We start from the raw sequence: 20,786 nt of genomic DNA on the forward strand, positions 1-20,786 counted from the left end.
AAATGCATAATAAGTGAAAAAACGTAACAAAAAATATTTCCATAGTGAGATGTTAGCTACAGACACAATGATGGCAGAAAGAATACCTAAAGCAGTGCCTAGCAACACCAGGATTTGTTATGTGCTAAATTTTGTAACTCTGAGGGCTATTTGACCCTGTGATAAAAAAATAAAAAAAGATGTATTTACTTGAACAAAAAGTTCGGAGGCTAACAGTTTCATGTAAGAGGAGAGAGCACCTTCTAATTTGAACCACTAAAGTGACAAAAATAAAACAGACAAATTGGTTTATAACTTGAAGCAATCATAAGCACTATCCACCTAGCCGGGCCTGCTGCTTGTCAATGAGGAACACTTCAGATGTCTTCTAATTTCAGTAACAGATAATTGAGGTACACAGACTACAATATCTAATTGGGAGTATGGAGAAGAAACTAGAACAAGACTGTCTTTACAAAGACTAAATTATCAAGAGCTTAATATGATTTACTATGGCTTATACCTTAGGTTCTCCTTAAGATTATTTTTTGTCAAACAAAATCATTCTATATCACTCAACCAAGAAATAACCATCTAGTAAGACAGATTTCCCACCACAGTTTTTCGTGCTACGGTGCTTTTCAGCAGAACTATATGAACTGACTAGATGCATTACGGTAACTGCCAATGCTTCTCTCCAGCCCATTAAACACCACAAAATTAAATATACAGAACTTGATGCTCCAAAAGGTGTAGCTGGAATTGTCTAAAGCCAGATGTCAGCTTGGATGCTGATAGCACAGACTTTTAGAGTTGCTTCTTTTTTACTACTAATTCACCACCATTTCTGTCTGCTCAGAGGAAGCCTCCAAAACCATGGACTGCTCATGGTGTTTGCCAGGCGCAGGCTGCCGTGGCAATAGGGCAGTGCAGGGGTTTGCTGGAAAGCAAACTGAAAGACTAGTAACCTTTATCAGCTTGTTCAGACCCATCTCCACAGCCGTACGATTTAAGGACACCAGACTGTACATTAAACTAGAACTGTATTAAATTAGAAACCATAAGAAAGAAACTGGGGTAAAAGCATATTATGCTGTCTGATGTTACCATCAAAATACTGAAAGGACTGAAAAATCCTTGATAACAATAAAGATGGATTTTGGGCATTACTACTATGTCTTAATTGCTAAAAAAACCCAAGAGTTATTTTAAAAAGGTATGTGAAAGTAAAGAGAAGCAATAGCAGAAATGCAGGAAAAAAATGCAAGAAAAGAAAGGCAACTTCCTTTTCCTTAAAACAAAATTCTCCAACTGTGATGAAATCCTTACTGTATGTATTTTTATCTCTTCCACATTCAGGCAGAACTACTACAGTTAATCTGGATATTATCAAAATGTCACAATGATGAACAAGACAGAAAAACTAATAAAGAGGAAGACAGAAAATTACAACTCTTTTTCTTTGTAGCCATGTATATCTTTGAAAAAAATCACTAATATTTTCCTGAGGACTGCTATATGAACCTAATTAAAGAAGAATAATATAACAGACATAAACCAATAATTAAACTCACAGAGGATGTGGATATTATTTGAAGTAATACCTTCAGTGCTAACATCACAGCAAGGTTTGTTTGTTCTTTTTTTTATGACAGTTTTACATAAGGTTTTCAATTTCTAGGTGGAGGAAGGGACAGAAAGGGAAGAGAGAGGAATTAGGGAGATGTATGTGACAACAATGGAGCATAATGCAGCTCTATGGGCATTTCCTAAGGCAGTCTGTACACACAGAGCACACACAGCCAGAAAAGTTGTGTGCTCTCCAAAGATTTCAGTATTAAAAAAAGGAAGTTAATGTTTTAACAGTAATCTTATCCAATATGTACTTCTTCCTCTATTAATCCTCACTTTTTCAGAAGTCCTGCTTGTTTTCTTCAATGGGATATTTCCATGTCTTCATTTAGCTAAGCAAGATACGTAAGAACACAAACCCCACCACGTGTGATTGTAGCAGTGAAAGGCACAGGGACACCAGCACCACAAGAACGGACACAGCAGAGGATGGGACAGCATGGCCCTGTACCACATTCATCTGCACCGAGGTGTTCTCAGGCACCCGCTGCGAAATAAGGGGGAAGCATGAAGAACACATCTCCATAAATAACATACCAGTCCAAAAAACACAGTTAATCAAGTTGACTCATGTTTTACTACTTCTCCATTGAAGAGTTCCCTGTAGTTACTTAATGCTGCCTGAGATACCACATAGATTACTGCAGAGGTAATGTTGCAAACTGATGGAGACAACTTGATCATTGCTGCAAATCCTCTGCAGTGAAGAACAGCTCCGAGACCAACGCTCAGCGCCTGCTGAAGGGGATTTTAAATAATAAACCAGAAAATGTTTTTAACATGCCAAAGACTTCACAATACTTCTTTTCTTCTTCTTACTTCAGCTTTCTAAAAATCCTGAAATGCATTTTAGTGTCCAAAGTGATGAGACATACTAATAGTTAATCCATTTAAAAATAAAAGTGAGGGACCCATTTCCTTTTCCTCACTGATCTTTATTTAATAGCTGTGCTTTGGGATGATTTTCCTGTACTGGAACAGAGTCATTAGTGGGCCACATCCTTCTAATGATATGTTAAGGAGAAGGAGGTACAGGATAAAATAAATCCTCTGAGGAAGACACAACTCCAGCTACTTCTTCAGGAAAAGAACTGGACAAAGTGTAGGAAAGTCCCTCCTCCAAAATACCACAGAAGATCCTGTGTCTGTCTAAAATGCTCTCAATTAAATACAGTATTTGTAAAAAAAAATCTTTACAATACTTAAAGATAATGTCCTAGCACAAAAGCAAGCCCCATAAACAATTACAAGAATCTTTTATTTTTCATACTGTGGCCCATATGAAATGTAACAGAGACATCTGTGAAACCTTCTGTAGATCTATTTTTATGTTATTTCAACATGCATACTGATACTATCAGAGATGGAACAGCTGAGGAACGAACCCAGTACACTCTGCAATGGCAACAAAAAGCATCTGTGGAAACCAGCAGGAGCACTGCCCTTTCAGAGTCTCTTTTTTTCCCCCATTAACCCTGCCAAAAGGCAATTTCTCAGATGAACTGGCCCACAAAGGATGCACCTCGCTTCCTACTGCCCATCTAACTAAAAGCAAACCAGGATTTCTGCAGACTCTACTGAAATACCTTCCTTGCTTTTACCTTCAAGAGAGAGTGTGATAGTGTATCTCTACCACCGTCCTGCAAAGAAAAACCACAGTAACAGCTAAATTACCCATTTATTGGTCTAACTTGTTTTCCACAGGTATGCTTTTACTCAATATATTTACTTTGCTGATTGTGTCTCTTTCCCATGAACCCGTGGGGGTAGGTGGCAATGTCTCCAGCCTTTCTCATCCCTACACTTGGTGTGTGTCCTGTCCTCCTCCCCAGACATTTATAATGACCACCCTGGCCAACTTTAACTACTGTCAACAAATAAATAACAGCTTTGTGTTGGTAAGGTGGTTTCTGCCCTACCCTCCTCACCTGCCTCCTTTTCCAAATGTTATTCCAGCAGTGGAGCACAACAGTGACGAGTTCCTCATCTCTGTCCTGCCCTGCACTTTGATGTCTTGGATTACTTTTATTCAAGGACCATTCCACTGCATTTCTGTAAAGGAAAGTTTCTGATGTAAGCAGCAGCACATCAACGAAAGACTCGGATCTTGTATAAATTAATAAGTAATGTAGGTTATGTCTCTTATTCAGTAAGTGCTGCTTTCTCTTGCGGATGTTATGCATGAAAACACAGTGAAGTTGAGTGACTTTGGCACTCGGGCTACAAACACAAGTACATTTTTAAGAGAGATCCCTGCTGGGGTGGTGCTGAACTACATATTATGCTGCATTAAATTTTATGCAGGGTTAGCTTCATGTTCCTGCGCTGTTCCACATCACAGGGCACTTGCATCCTTTTACTACACTAAGAAGTCTCAATGTTTTTAAAATTTTAACTATCCACACACAAGGCTTGCACCACAGTCACCTTTCTTCCTCACTGATTACTGCTACACGACACAAGGGATGGCTGCTGATGGACTCCTGCCAGTCAGCACACCAGCAGGCACAAACCGTGCCCATGAGTGTCACTACCCTCTTCCTTCAAAGGACCCATATGTAACACTTGGACAGATCCAAATCCTGCGGACAGACACATCTTCATCTCTGGACTGGATGCCAATTCAAAGAGAAAAGGTCTGGGTTTCGGTGTTACCTTATTTTCATTCACTGGACTAGGCTAATAAGTCTACTTTATTTACCCAAGGCTGGGGTGTGAATAAATGGCTATTAGCTGAAGCCCAGCTTAGGTAAAACACCTATTAGGCAGGTTTGCAAAAATAAGCAGAAGTGACCACTGATACCACTGTTTTGATTTATTGGCTTTTGAGTAGCAAAATGAGTGACTCTGGTGGCCTGTCAGCTCCCTCGCTATGCTAGGCTTTCACCCGCAGAAAAACACCCAGGAGTGTTTCTCCTCTACAACCTTCTGACAGCAATAAACAGTTATAACCGTATTTTTGCTTTCATAAGGACCCATAAGGAGACTTGCCACCACCAGCCAGGATTCCCAAACTGCACTTTACTGGCACTTATGTACCCAAAGGGTGTCAATTTTTAGCTGGTGCGGTCCTGCAGGACTTGCTGTGGGAAAGCTAATGCAGTGAGTGTGCTTCCATCTGTAAAGGCATCACTCATCTACAGCTCCCTTCTTGGTCTGATATTGTACACTGCAGAGGCTGCTGCTCTTCAAATGCTCATGTCAGGCTAGATGAGCTGCAAAAGGTGACAGGTTTAAGACTTTTTCAGGCAAGAACATAGAGTGCCCCACCATTTTCCCTGAAACAAACCCCTCGCTTGATTGATACTGCGTAGATGTAAATAAAAAGCCCAACATTTTTTCAAAATGAAGAAGTCAACAGAGTTAAATATTAGCCAACCTAGAAGAGAGGGCCTCAACCATTCTCAAAAACATACCTGTAGAGAGAAAGACAGTTTGGTGTCTGTTGGATACCCGAGTTCCTTCCAGAAGGTGGAAAAAAAGCTACATGGTTCTCATAATACAAAACATACACCGTTCTTCAGATGTGGGAATACACCAGAGAATAATTTCCACTCAGAGCAATGAATCAGAGTACAATATAGAGCACCTTTAAACAAATACTGCAGTTGCCTCTTATACACAGGGTTTCCATGAAAAGAAACCATCTGCAGAACATTAACTGACCCAAAAACTATTCAATGGGCATTTGTCAAAAAGTTTATGCCAGAAACACATTCAGAATTTAAGTTGGTAGAACTGTGTAAGAATTACTATATGTGCTTATATGTATACATAGGTATATCCATACATACACACACATACTTGTATACCGCACTTTCATATATTCCACACTCTGTTGTGACACAAGACATCACCATGAGCAGCTGCTTCTCTCTCCCTCTCCCCAGTGCCATCTCCCCTCACCAGCTGTTCTGCACTCCTGCTGCCAACTTCAAACTGGGAGGCGAGATGGGCACCAGGACTGGACCAGTAAAGGCACTATGCAATTGTTCTAACAAGTGTGGGTATCACGGCATCACTTCCAGTCTAAATACATCATAAAATCCAAGTTATTTGCCAAATAAAACTAAAGGCTCTTCATCTCTGCTTACTTATCTGGGTTTAGCTTTGCATGCACAGATATCTCTGCTAACTTCAGAAGAATACATGGATGCAGAGGTATGCAAATGTTTGAAAGCCAAAGTCAGGGACAAAGTTAGCACATTGGCCATATTTTTACTTGTTTTGGTTTTAAGTTGGAGCCCTAACAGATAGTTTTAAGGATCCTCACTTTAACTGAACTCAAAACAGAAAGAAATGGGGAACAAAAGCAGCACTAGTGAAAAAAATCTTTCTAAAGGCAAACAGTCTGTTCTTCTATACAAGATGTAGCAGATGCTGAAGAAAAAAAATCAAGAGCTGCTAAGGCTGTAGTGGGATGAATACTTCAAGCTAGGATGAATAAAGGAAGCGGAAAAAAAATCACAACAAAAACCCAGTGCTTTCTTCATTCTGCTTTAGCTGTTTTTATTCCTCATTTTCACACCATTCCCTCTCTTGTGCCAGAATATCTGTTTATGCAGCTACACAGTGATCCAGCAGCTTATACTGCTGGAATCTAACTTCTCTTTTTGGAAATGTCTGAGGAATTGATCTGGGTTAGACTGCTTGTTAGGCAGCAGCAGTAATTCAGTAGCTTATCATGTTTGTGAAACATCCCAGGCCCTCTCAAATTAAAAGCCCTACAGAAAAAAAAAAAAAAAATATATATATATACACATACATATATATATCAGCGTAATTAAAGACAGAAGACAGTGATTTATCTTCCAACAGCCAGGTCTCACTCTCTTCACATGCAGCCTCTGCCTCATGGTCCTCAACATCATTTTTCTTCTGTATTGTTTGCCAGGGGTTGATGAGAAGTTGCCTGCTACCAAGTTTGCACAGTTCATATAAAAATACTCCTCACTACACTTAAGTAATGTTGTGCTTGAGAGCCATCAGGGAGCACAGAGATCCAGTACATATAATGAAAGCAACCAGAATGGCCTCCTCCTGAAAATGCCTAAATAGACAAGCAAATTAAGCCATGAGTTAGCTTCACAGAACCACAGAATCACAGAATTGTTTGGGTTGGAAGGGACCTTAAAAATCATTTAGTTCAAGCCCCCTGCCATGAGCAGGGACACCTTCCACTAGACCAGGTTGCTCAAAGCCCCATCCAACCTGACCTTAAGCACTTCCAGGGATGGGGCACCCACACCTTCCCTGGGCAGCCTGTTCCAGTGCCTCACTACCCTGATGGTGAAAAATTTCTTCCTTATATCTAATCTAAATCTATCTTCTTTCAGTATAAAGCCATTACTCCTTGTCCTATCACTACATGCCCTTGCAAAAAGTCCCCCTCCAGCCATCTTGCAGATCCCCTTTCGGTGCTCAAAGGCTGCTGTAAGATCTTCCTTGCAAGCTAAAATACAGTTCCAGTAAAATTCAGCAGGATGACTACTGTATTTGTCTTTACAGGACTCCAGATCATCCTACAACCCTTCCACATTAAAGAGATGAACATATTCCTCAAAGGGTCTATAATGGAGGTCATGCAGGGTATTACGTAGAAGATTTCCTCTTTTCTTCACTGAAGCATGTCATGCTGATGAATTGTATTACTGTGGCATAGGCTTAATGGTATCTTCTGCTACCTTAATGGAAGATCAGAGATGCTATTTTTAACACAATGTGTCAAACCACTACAATTTCTTCCATCATTCTGAACACAGCATAAGGTTAAATAAACTATGATAATGTATTGCTATATGCTTAATAAAACACTTCCCTAAAAGCTATGAAAGCCAGAGATGGTCCATCGAGAGGTAATTATGCTGAAACAAACAAAATATCACACTTTTAATGTAATCCAACAGCAAATGCATCAGCTTACAGAAGTTATTTTAAAAGCAAAACAGATCAAAGGGGCCAACTGGATGTAATTTTAACTACCAAATTAACAGAACCTTGAAAGAATTTATATCCTGAAGTAGGAAAAAAGCAAGGTGGAGATTTTAATTCAATCCATCGTGGATGTATCGTTAGATCAGCTATCACACACCACTTCCTCTACATATTCAGATAACCAACACCCAAGAGAGAGATAACAGTGGCATGGCTATTTTATTGTGGTCTTTGAAACAATTCAATTTTATTAATTTTTAATACCAGTTGTATCTACAGCACAGCCAGAAAAACAGATAACTGCTATTTTATAGAAGTGTACTACAACATACTAGTTAATAGAAAAATCAGGAAAGCTCCTTCAATCAGTGTTCTATTTCTACTAATTCCTGTTATAAGGAGATGTGCACCCACGTGAGTGGGACCCATTCAGAACTCCACAGCCAGATCCACAGAAGCCACAATGGTAATGACAGAGGATGCACATCTGTCCTGTCACATGTCATTAAAGGTGTGCACAGCACACTGGGGGCTGCTGATGTGGATAAGAAAGGATCTTACTCTCTGCCTGCAAATCCATCATTTGGCAGAAACATGCAAAAAGAGGCTCTTTGACAGAATGGTCAACGGGGCAGGGGGAAGGGCTGGAAATCCTGACAAGGAGCAATATTGCAATTCTGGTTTAATTCTGGATGGGTGGAATGGCTAAAGGAGTATCCTGAGATCAGCGCAGGCATTAGAAATCCTAAAAGGTGTTGTTGCTATTCGTAATTAACTATGGGTGAAACGACTGACAGAAGGGTGTGAGACTGGGGTGGTGGATGGAAATTCCTTGATGGGCTGTTCTGCTATGTGATCCTGGTCACAGAGGGGTGGAGAAAGTCACCTTCTGACTCACCAGTGCCCATATATCCCTACAGGATCATTTATTCAGTCTTTGTTCTCTAATGAGTAGATGCCATAATTCATGGCAAATCTTTTCTTTAGTACATAGGCTAGATTCTTCTTTCTGTGGCCCGAACTGTTTCCTAAGACTGTAAATTATTCCCTTCCTTCATATATGTTGATTTGTAACATTTACAGATTGTGCTCATGTTCCCCAGGGAGCATTTTCTTCTAGACTCTTTAATCATCAAACAAGCCCATGGAGGGGTTCCAGAGTATTATCCTGAAGGGCATACACTGCATAAAAACCGCCAGGAGTGGAAAATGCTACCCAACCGATCATTCTGGGAAATGGAAGAAAAATAATCTCAAAATTCTGGACACAGTTAGGAGCTTGGCAACTGCACAAGCTGCTCTGCTCCCAAATGTTCAGTAAAGAAAAAGCTGAGAGTATGAAAGTCCATGCATGACACAGAAGTTCCCTACAAACTTTAACTCTTTAACATATACAGCAGTGGTTATGAAGCTGTTACTTCAAAGGAATCAAGTAAAATTATCAAAGGTATTAAAAGATTCAGACTAAAATATTAACAGGCACATAGGTTCTTAAGCCTACAAAAAGGTCTGTTTTTTTCTGAACAGCCAGGATATCCCACAGATTATTCTTCAAAATGAAAGCATATATTGTTGGTACACACAGTGTCGGTACCATAACATTAAATGGCATGGATAGGCTATTGTTATAACCAGTTTCTCTTATCCTCACTTTTGATCTCTTAGCTTTCTTTGAAGGCCATCTGATGGGACTATACTCTTAATCTCCCACATTATTAACATCTTAAAGCAGATTCTTATGCATCAATTTAACACCTCCCTCCAAACTCATTTTTTTTTCACATGCATTCATGGTGAACAGCATTTAAAGCCACTACTGTGATCCTCCAAGCCTACTCTGAGGCCCTTCTCACCTGGAGTCCATGTTCTGATTCCACAATAACTGTTCTAATACAATTTTCTTGTTCTTTACTTTCTTCTTAAACTACTAAGCACCATTGCGATTAAGTACCTTTATCTCAGTGACACTTTCAGCACTTCTTTCTACAGCTGTTCTTCTTCCACATTATGTCGGAATCTGTGCAGAGCTCTGCATCCTGCTCTCTGCTTCCCCATAAAGCAAATTATTTAGTCATTCATGAACTTCTCCTGTTTCATATTACTACAAATGCAAAACTTTCAAATGCTTCATGGAAGATTAAAAAAAAAGGAAAACCCCCTCCTCAAAGATATGCATGTGTACCATAGCCATCCTCATGCAAGTTCAGAGGAAAAGAGATGCCAGCACCTGAGACACACAGGTAAAGACCCATGCTCCCCCTTCTCCTGCACCTCACTGGAACGCACTGATGGAGATGGTAACTTCTGGTCCTTGATCTCTCTCACTAGCTCAGAATGCAAATTCCACTGTGGTCCTAACCTTCCCAACCCAACCTTTCCTACATGGAAATGATGTTTCCCACGGGATATTCTAGTTTGTGCCAACTGAAGGACAGATGGACAAAAGACAGGCCAAAAGTTTCCTGAATTCCACTCAGATACATATCTGCCTCATCCAAATCTGCATATTTTCTTTGTTTTTAGGGTTTCAGCCTTTTGGAGGATATCTGCTAACCACCCAACTCACGTTTTCGTGCTTCATGTGTTTCAGGAGGCGCAGCTCTCGGTATGCTCGTTTGGCAAAGAGTTCAGACTGAAACGGGCGGTACAGTTTCTTAATGGCCACTTTAGTACCACTTCTTCCATCGACGGCTGAGCTGTAAGGGATTAGGAAGAGTTTGGTGAGCGAGGACTGAAGCGAGACCGCAAACCCCACCACCCCACCGGTGCTGGAGAGCGGCTGCATCCTGCCCTGCCCTGCCCTGCCCTGCCCAGCCCTCAACCCCCTGCCTGCCAGTGCCTGCACGGCCTCCCTGTGCCCAGGGAGGAGACCACAACCCCAGAACACCTGACTGGCAGCACCCAGCGTTTAGTTTCACTCCTTTAAAAGGCTGCCAGGCTCGGTGATGAAAAGCAGCCAATTTTCGAAAGCTTTAAAGAGGAACAGCTGGGGAGGGCGGGAAAAAAAAAAGCCTCAAATCCCCCAACAGCACAAACCCAAATCAAGTGTCCAGTCCCGAGGGCCAGCACCACGGGTTTTGGGGACGCTGCAGCTCCGGGAGAACCGCACCCCGCGGGCCGGCTCCGAGTCTGGCGGTCGCGGACAGCGCTCCTCGGGCAGGGCTGGGGCTGCGCCCAGGGCTCTGTTGCTCCGGGACGCAAACACGCGTGGGACGAAAGGCGACACGTCCGCCGGCTGCCCCACCAAGGGCCGGGGTTCCCCCACGGCACAACCCGGCTCGGCGTCGCCCAGGTGGGCAGCGGGGCCGCCCCACTTCGCCCCCGCGGGGCCCGGCAGCACCGGGCGGGGCCAGGCTGGGTCAGACACAACAACTGGGAAAAGTTGTCAGGGAACAACGCGAGAGAGCCCTGGGCTGGGGAGCATGCCCCCGGCCCGGGGACAGGTCACCGCGGCGTCCAGCCGGCCCCGGCCGGCCCCTCCCGGGGCTGCCCCTGCTCGCCCCGCTCACCAGACAGCTCCGTAGGCGCCGGACCCCACCGGCTGCAGGTCCCGGTAGCGGTCCCGCACTTCCCAGAGGGTCTTGGTGATGTCCTGCCGGTAAAAGCCGTTCTTGGGGGAGGCCATGGCGCTGCAGCCCCCGCCGGCGCCCGCCGACAAAGAGCCCGGGCCGGGGGGAGCGGGAGCGGCCGGCGCCGCCGAGCCGGGCTGCGGCGAGGGGCCGGGCTTGGGCGAGCGGCGCCTCCCGCCCCCGCCCCGCGCACCCCCCGCGGGGGGCCCGGTCGCCCGCCCCGCGCCGCCCCCGGCGAGGCTGCGGCGGGCACCGGGCGGGACCGGCACCGGCACCTGGGGCTGCGCTCCGGGCGGCACGGGGCTGCGTGGTGAAAGGGGAGTCCCGCCTGCCAGCGCCCGGAGCACGCGTGGGCGGGGAAGCAGGTGCCGAGGCTCTCGCTGCCTGCACAAGTCCTTGCTACGGAGCTGAAAGTAAATCCATCCCAGCCCTCTTGTGCGTGTACACGCCGCGGTGTGGCACTTCACTCGGGGCTCCTTTTGCGGTCCTGTTTTAGATCTGATGAAATGCATCCGGCCTTTACAGGAAAGCGTTAAGGAGTGTGAGGGGCTGTAACTGGCGAGAGCTGGGAGCACAGGAGCGAGCTCGCAAGCGACCTTTGCACGGAGGTGAACGGCTGAGGGCTTCCCGGTTCGTCGCAGGGTCAGACCCCACGTTTCAACAATAGTTAAAGAGAAACAACCTCACGCGTGATTCATGTGCTCAGAGCAAGTGGTCCCATATGCGCGTCTGGTGAGATATGAAACAGTTTCAAGCAGCAGCTTGAAACAATTGCCGTGCTGGAGTATGGATAATAGCGACCTCAGTGTAGTAAATAGGCCTGGACGGGCCCGTGTGAGGCAAAGACCTTGTCTACTTTTTTTTAATGTGTAATCTGTGTGAATATAATTAATGTTTTTGCCCTTCGGGGTCTGGTAAAGCCTTTGTTTTGTCTGACTTCACCCCTGAGCAATGTTGCAATGTTGCTGAGGTTAGATAATTCAGACTTACTGCCACTAGAGTTCAATTTGTGGCTTTGCTCGAAAGGGACAATCTGGCCAAGTTTTGTTGTTCCCAATGCTTTTTTGTAGTTGCTATGGGCCCAGACTTTTTCGTGCCTGACTCCCAAATGTGGAAGCGCAGCCCTACCCGCTCTCCCTACTCCAGTCAGGTACGCGTTGGGTACAGGCAGAAAACATCCCGCTAGCGGTGTGTTCCAGCGCTGCTCTCTGCTGTCCTGTGACCTGTTTGAATCTCTGGCTGAGTGACAATGGAAACGAACCTTCTGACATTTGGCAGGTAGCGTGAGGCTTGTGTCAAGTGTTAGATTAATGATACACATTTGGTTTTAAAATCTACTGTCCCAGCAGATTTATTGTTACTATATTTTTTAGTTTCTGACATCACTTTTATGCCATGTTTGCCATTCAGATGATGGCTGGAGTGAAATGTGCTTTGGGCAAGGTGAAGGATAGAGCAGCTTCTGCTCAGTTTTGAGCCAGTCCATTAGTTAAATTGCTTTTAATGACAAGTATTTATGTTTCTAATATGATAAGAATTAGTTCTGCTTTTGATCCCTCATGTACTTTTCCTTTATCCAGTTATGAAAAAATGATGCTTTCTTACTGCTTGCTTTTTATCAAGGCATAAAGTAGATGATTTTGATACAGCAGATGAAAGTACTAACCCAGCAGCAAGATGATGAATGTCACTCTTGTGCAGAAGCTGAGAATATTACAGAACAACTTTTGTAAGATATTTAAAATTCATTGACAAAGATGGCCAATACTGGTTTTTCCATGTTTTTTCCTTTGTGTAAGTATTTAGGTATAGTTTGCTGTGGATGGATGAAGTAGCAGCATCCGTCAAATACAAGACCACCTTTCTGCATCAGGTCACACATACAGCAGATGAACTGATCAACTTACTGAAAACCTTAGGACATCAGCACTGTTGGAACAAGGGCAGCTTTGTCTAATAAAACCATTAGAGGTGTCTATGAAGGAAGTGAGACAAGAAACTTGGATCCATTCACAGCTGATAGATCTTAACAGCAGAATTGCAAAATGCACACGGCTCAGCATCCTGCCCAGCTCAGTTGGACAGATGATGTGTTTTCCCAAAGATAATCTGTTGCAATGAGACTAATAGGATACTACGGCTGTATCTTATCCCAGGCAGTGTGTGCTTGACAGTGTAAATTAAAAAAGGAATGCTATCAGATGTTTCTCCTTTTGGCATATGTTAATTGTAAAGTTTATATAACAAAGAAGGACCTTCTTCAGACATCATGAATAAAAAATAATAGATGGATTAATTATGCAAAAAATCTGTATTTTCTAATGCCCATCCCATAAAGGGAAGCTTGGCAAGGTTGTTACCAGTATTAATTTCAATACTTTTTTCCCCTCTTTTTTCGTTTTTCCTTTTTCCTTTTCTTTTTTCTTCTTTTTTCTTCTTTTTTCTTCTTTTTTCTTCTTTTTTCTTCTTTTTTCTTCTTTTTTCTTCTTTTTTCTTCTTTTTTTCTTCTTTTTTTCTTCTTTTTTTCTTCTTTTTTTCTTCTTTTTTTCTTCTTTTTTTCTTCTTTTTTTCTTCTTTTTTTCTTCTTTTTTTCTTCTTTTTTCTTCTTTTTTTCTTCTTTTTTTCTTCTTTTTTTCTTCTTTTTTTTTCTTCTTTTTTTTTCTTCTTTTTTTCTCTTCTTTTTTTTTCTTCTTTTTTTCTTCTTTTTTTCTTCTTTTTTTCTTCTTTTTTCCTTTCTACCTTTCTTCCTTTTCCCTTTCCCTTTCCTTGCTTTTTTTTTCCTCCTTCTCCTTCTTCTTTTCTCTTTTTCTGCAGCCAACTTTCAATGTGTTGGAAGGTTGCCATCAGCTGCAAAACATATGAGATAGATGGGATGCGGACAGTAGTCTGTCTGATCTCTCCAGGGATCAAGAGCTCAATTTACACTCCAGCCTGGACATGAGGCTTCGGTGCTGGAGCAGGAGCTCTGCGAGAAAGCTGATCATGTTCTCCTGAGAAACTCGGCATGTATGGAGTCTGCTGAGAGAGTTTGATGGCAACGCTGCTCGCAACAAGCTGTTAAATAGCAGTGATAAATGGCACAGCGTGGTTTGTCAGGAGCTGACCTGCAGGCTGGCCGCAGGGCCCCAGTGCAGGAGATGTGTCTGTGTGAGCAGGGAGGGCACTGGGACCTTGATCCAGTCCAGGCACTGGCAACATGGATTCAGCTGGGGAAAGTGGGAGATCACGCAAAGTCCTTAAAAAAGCATCTTCCCACCTTTCTGTGTATGTCTATAAGAGGTGTTTCACACGGTCATTTTATTCTTGATACACTAATTCACATATGAATAATTTAGTTCTGTAAAACATACCTTAAATGTCAATAAACATGAAGTCTTGCTGAACTGTCAAATGCTGATTCCTAGGATGTTATTTTTTTTTAACTGGCTTTCTATCCCCATCTACTCTGTTCTTATCTACTTAGATACATTGCCATGAAGGAAGTCCATTTTATTTATTACAGCAAATAAATTAAATAAATAAAACACTTAAATAAAAAGAAAATCGCTGTTTTCATCTGAAAATATTCCCATGTTATTGTGTCCCCACCCTTCCCTAGTGGAGCTGCTGCCAGCTATTTTGCAACTTTTCCGTTTTTGTCTCTCTGACCCCTGAGCAGGGTGCTGCAGTTCCAGTGACACGGGGCACCCCTGGCAGCCTGGCCATGCTGTGAGGGTACTCAGCCAGCAGTAGAAAGGAATGAATATGCATCACCTAAATGCCTTTTTTTTTTTTAATATCTATTTTTTAAACTGGACATTTAATTTGTTCAAGAGGTCGAGGGAGCACTTACTAAATAACTACTGACTACCCCGTTATTATCCCTGTTTGCTGGAGGGGGGTATATAAACCAACTGCTTTTAACACTCTCCTAACTCTTTCTCCTCCAAGCCTGCCTAAAGGTCCTCTTCATACTCATTCCTACAATAAACTGTAGGAGTTTAGTTTTTAAACTATCACAGATTATCACAATCTGAGATGCTGTTGCACACAGAAGAAACAAATACTTGTGTTGAAGTGTTTCCCAACTTCAGTGAAAAAATCATACAAAAAGAGCATTAGAAGATATTGTGCATAGCTTTACATATTTGTCGTTACATAATTGTGCACATCAACTGTGTAAGTCACCAAAAATTTAGTGGCACTCGTACCTTGGCTTTCCCATCCTTCTCAACGTCACATTCATTTGTTGCATTTCCATCTCAATCTAATGAGGCAGTTGGACAGGACAGGAGAACGCTGTGTCACTTTTGAACAGAATATAACATTAGCGAGGGTTTATTCTTGCTTTGAGCCTTTGGGCTTTATTATAAAATGAGTATGGAATAGGAATATATTACCTTAGTGCTAATCTGCAGAATATTATTCTATAAAGAGCAAAGTATGGCTCAGTGGAGGCTGCCAGTTATGGCAGATTGAATGTATATTTGTCTCAGGGCTGCCACTTTGATTCAGTATTTCTATTGCATTCAGTATTACTTGTGATCAAATTGGAACCTAAAAGGACTAGCTAAAACCTCAGTACTACAGTACACATCTTAATTTGGAACAATAATTGAAACCAGGGGACTATGTGAGTGCAAAATGAAGCATTTGTATGCACGCAGGATTGAACCCTAATTGGACAGTTTCACTCATTATGTAAAAATTTCCCGTCTAATGGATTTAGTGTCAGATTGGTTGTAAGATCAGTGTTCGTATAGGAAATTCCCTATATATTCCCTCCTTGTAGTGAAAACTTAGACCTTTTTAGGCATATCAGCTCAATATTTTATCTTGCAGCAGAAAGAAGGTCAGCGGCAGCTGCACTAATGCAGCTTTCTGAGTCTCTTGGCAGTAGTTCCATAAAAAGCCTTACGCTTTTTGCCTAGGCTCATAAATTAATGACACTTGGTACTCTCACATGTGTCAGTGTGATGATTTTCTAAGGACCAGCTTTAGAGAGCTGTGCTACATCTGTAAATGCTAGCAGCACAATTCACGTGTGAGAAAAACAAGAAGCTGCTTTTAAAGCAAGGAGAGGTGTTACTATTAGCTCCCTCCTCAGGAGACTGATCTTGCCAAGCCTGAACTTCTTTGTGCTGCTACCAAAGGGCAGAATTCACCCAAATTCCAGTACAGGTCTCTTTTAGCAAGAGCTAAACCTTTACCACTGCTCATCCGTCAGAGATTCTTGGAACAAGGCAGCAATTTACAGATGCAGCAAAGGATACTTCAGTAATTTGTGCCTGCAGCTAAATACAGTGTTTTTTTAACAGATTCACTGTTGACCAGGTCCCACGAGTCAGGAGCAAGGAGGTCTGTTTTCTCGTTATGATCCAGGAGCACACGTGATGGGAAGAAAGGAAGGAAGTGGCTTTTGTATTGACTGCTCCCCACTCTGTCAAAGGTGCTTTTGCTGCCAGCGTTTTGTCCTTGAAAGGGTTGTCACCCTCTTGTCCCCAGGGTGAGCTCACTGTGTCGGGTCCTGCAACCTACTGACCCCCCTTCCCTCTTGCTTTTGTCTTTTCCACCACATCAAAAACGCGCCAGGAGCATTAATGGGAATTCTGCAACAATGCTAATTAATGGCTCTTGACCTACAGGTGCGCGATATATTTTTTCATTTATCAGGGTTGATTACTTAACTTCCTATTCCCCACATCCCCCTTCACATAAATTCCCAAAGTTATTAGTAACCCTGCTGTTTCGTACTTGTGTAGCCACTTTGTATGTTCTGGGAGGAGGGAATTACTGTGTTACGGTGAGTGATGCCCTCTAACACTGAGCTTTTCCTCTAAACCATCCTCAGTTTTTCTTTCCATTAGCACACTTGTAAATTACAGATTTGTTTAGTCTTATTTCTGCTTCGGCTGTGATTCTGTGGTATCAATTCCCTGATGCTGGGCTTCAGTGCTTATGAGGTAGAGAGCTTAAAAAATGAAGATGCGGATTTTAGAAGAAATGTAGTGTATACCTATGTACATCAAAAGATTGAGATGTATGTAAAAGACTTTTATGTCCTTTTTCAGGACCTTTTGCTTCCAATTATGATAAAATTACTAGACTTGGGGTTGCACTTCACACTGATTAGAGTGAGACAAGAAATACTAAAAGTGATTTCAGTTCAGCAGGTGGAGGGATAACAAGCTCTTATGACTGAGAGCTGAAAATAGGTAAACTCAAATTGGAAGTAAATTGTTAACAGTGACAGTAATTAAGCCCTTGGAGAGTTGTGCCCTCTCCCAGTGGAAGCCTGAGCTGCCTCCTCTGTGAGCATCACCCAGCTGTGCTCCTCTGAGCATCCCTTCTGTGGTCCACAGGCGGTCAGGGATGACAGCACCCTCATTCAGCATGGACTAAAACCTATGGCGCTCTCATCAAACATATGTGCAATGCATAAAGGATCTACAAAAGCACGGTTGTAATTGTGTAGTCATGTCAGGAGATGAAAAGCCCACAGTATAAGCAGACTCCACTACTAATTTTGCAAATAAAATTTGGGCCATCTAAACAATGCCTATTTTTAGCAAATAGATTTTTATAAAATAAAATCCATACTTTTATATTTATTTATTCTGTAAAATGTGGTTTTAAGTGATCTGTCTTAGAGGTACACCGAGCATTACAAAGCTCTTACTCCTAGATGTTTACCGCCTTGCCTGATTGTGTTGGTTAACAAATGGTTTTTTCCATCTGTGCTTAAATGATAAGCATGATTAGTGCTAAGCCCTCCACCTTTCTGTCCCAGTGGGGTACTGGCTTTCCAATTACTCTGTCCTGCTGTTGTAAACTGATAAATTTACCACATTGCAGTCCCACGTTGGCTTACCACAAGGGAGTCAGTTACCTGTTCTAGAAAAATTCTTTAATTAGTGGCGTTTGAGCTCTAGGAAATCACCTTTATTTTGCAAATCTAGGAAAAGGATGTCTCTCTCCCTACTGTTTTCTTTGACATTAAAATGAGATGATTTATGAGTTTTGACATAAGAAGGACATGGACCTGTTGGAGCGAGTCCAGAGGAGGCTACATAGATGATCAGAGGGCTGGAGAGCCTCTCCTATGAAGAGAGACTGAGACAGTTGGGGTTGTTCAGCCTGGAGAAGAAAAGGCTTCAGGGAGACCTTATAGCAGCCTTCCAGTACCTAAAATGGACCTACAAGAAAGCTGGGGAAGAACTTTTTGCAAAGGCATGTAGTGAAAGGACAAGGAGTAATGGCTTTAAACTGAGAGACACTAGATTTAGACTGGATAGAAGGAAGAAATTCTTCCCCATGTGGGTGGTGAGGCACTGCAACAGGCTGCCCAGAGAAGCTGTGGATGCCCATCCCTGGCAGTGCACAAGGCCAGGCTGGATGGGGCTGTGAGTAACTTGATCTAGTGGAAGGTATCCCTGCTCACAGCAGGAGTTTGGATTAGGTGATCTTTAAGGTCCCTTCCAACTCAAACAATTCTATGATTTATTAAAAATAGCTGAGCTCTTGAGACCCATTACTGTCACTTTCGATTAGTTTAAATGTGGCTATGACTGGATCCTTCCTACATAATTTATCTCCTACAAAAAAATACATCTTTGCATATAACTGTCCAGTTAAAGAAGATTCAAAGTTGCCAGAAGAACAAATTTTGTAATATAAAACTTCGTCTTTCTACCTCAAGTATCAAAGTTACAGTAAGAGCAGACAGTCTGATCTTTGCCTACCACAGAGTTTTACACATCCTTTGAAACATTTGGCGATGGCCACCCTCATAGCCAGGAAACCAGATTAAACAAATGATGGGACAAATCCCACACTAAATTAATTGTTGTTGGATGCAGAGGGTTCTTGTGAAATGTCTTTATTTCATCCCTGCCATTCTGGCTGGAAGAGAGCTGCAGAACAGGCTGGCCAAGCTCATTATCAGATTTCAGAGAAAATAAAGCACTAGGCTACTTTTCTGTTAACTGGTAAACAAACAAACGAAAACCACATGTTTCAGACATGAGTAAGGGATTATTTTCATTAAATAGTCAGACAAGTCATTTAAGGATTTACAACTTTTTCACCTATTTCAGTCAGCATGAAATTCAGTCGTTGCATGACCATTACAGGCCTCACCTTGCTTCATAGGAAGCCAGAGTAATGATGGCCTGGCGATTATTCAGAGGACTTGCAGGAAACGTATACAGGCATTTACTTTCAGATTAATATACCTTGTAGAAAGCTGAATACAAATGATGAATTCTACTGGATGCAAGTATCAGATAACTGGCCAACATTATCAGCACCAGCCCACCACTCAATCCACAAACCAGGAGCATGTTTTCTAGATGGAATGCTTATTTCTGTTTCTGAAAGGAGACATGAAATACTGTGTCAAGTATCTCTGAAAAATCAAAGTTCTTGGACTTCATTTTTCTAAATCTGTTTATTAAGAAAAAGCTTCTCTTTTTACATAGAAAAGATACAGAGGAAGGTAAATAAATGCAGTAGAATTCATTACATCATGTAATAGCTGTACAATTGAATCCTAATGACAAAAGTTGCAGAAAACCTAAATAATATAAAAAGCCAACCTCCAAAATGAGACTCTGACAGACTGAGAACGAGACACAAAAATGAACAACAATGAACAACTGTGAACCACAAGTACATAGACAGACACAGCCAGTACACAAAGGGCCTCATGCCAAAGGATATTCCTGTTTCAGTATTATGCCTTTAGTGGTGAAAGAAGATAAATTAAATTCTTTGAGACATTCGGATATCCACTGTATCCTGCAATGTATTATTTAATTTTCCAACTTTTCAGAGCTGGAAAGCCTTTATTCACAAACAAATACTTAACTCTTCTTGTTTTGTCTTGTCTTCCAATGGCAGTTTATCAGATTATTTTCCCAAGGATTATGTGAAGGAAAATAAGACAATAAGGAATATTGAATTCAAGGCTGTGAACTGAACACTCTTGCACTGTCATCAGTCACTGTGTTTGCTGAAGCTTGTGGGAGGCTGCAGAGATCTGCCACGGTGCCTTCAGGGCAAATTCACCAGCACTTGGCTGATGGCGTGGTCAGGAGCAACACTGGGAACTAAAACGGTCTCACAACCTGGCACTGTGCAGATTAAAAAAAATATACACAGGGAAAATAACGAGAACAGACGCTTAAAATGGCAACAGAAGACAAAGATTTATTTTTACTGACTTTTAGCTGATGTTAAGATCGATTGAGAGACATCCAGTAAATTTGTAAGACCACCACAGATATGACTACATATGCATATTCTGTCTATCTCACTACCACGCCCTCTCTTCATAAAGGCACTAGCTATAAATAATATGAAAATGGACAGATAAAATGCCAGGAAAAAAACTGATCGCTTGTATGGACTTCTATGTTCATGTTCGTACACATTCATGCTTTAAATGTACAATTTAAAAATTAATTTAAAAAGTCATCTTTATTTTGGCAATACAACTGATAAAATGAAACATGCAGAACACACAGCGCAACAGAACTCAGTGCATAATTTTGTCAGAATGAAGCAGTTCATCACCCTTTGTGAGTTGGGAATACATTCATACTACAAGGCAAATAAACCCCCACCACAAACAGACAACATCTGGCTCCTGTATAACGCAACTGCTCTGCCACATCTCCAGAATCTTTGGAT

The 20,786-nt window shown here is 42.1% G+C and overlaps 1 protein-coding gene across 1 annotated transcript in view; it reads right to left on the reverse strand.

Moving 5' to 3' along the window:
- The window catches only part of MAPK12 (mitogen-activated protein kinase 12), a gene marked incomplete at both ends in the record, with an annotated part of 36,910 nt that extends 25,740 nt beyond the window's left edge, over positions 1-11,170 (reverse strand). Inside the window, 2 exons of the mRNA XM_080349826.1 lie at positions 10,112-10,241; positions 11,055-11,170. Coding sequence (XP_080205952.1) covers positions 10,112-10,241; positions 11,055-11,170 — 246 coding nt within the window. The remainder of the gene's footprint in view (positions 1-10,111; positions 10,242-11,054) is intronic.
- Between the last annotated feature and the right edge of the window lie 9,616 nt (positions 11,171-20,786).

Source organism: Nesoenas mayeri (genome assembly GCF_963082525.1).
Source record: "Nesoenas mayeri genome assembly, chromosome: 1".
NCBI classification, from domain to species: domain Eukaryota; kingdom Metazoa; phylum Chordata; class Aves; order Columbiformes; family Columbidae; genus Nesoenas; species Nesoenas mayeri.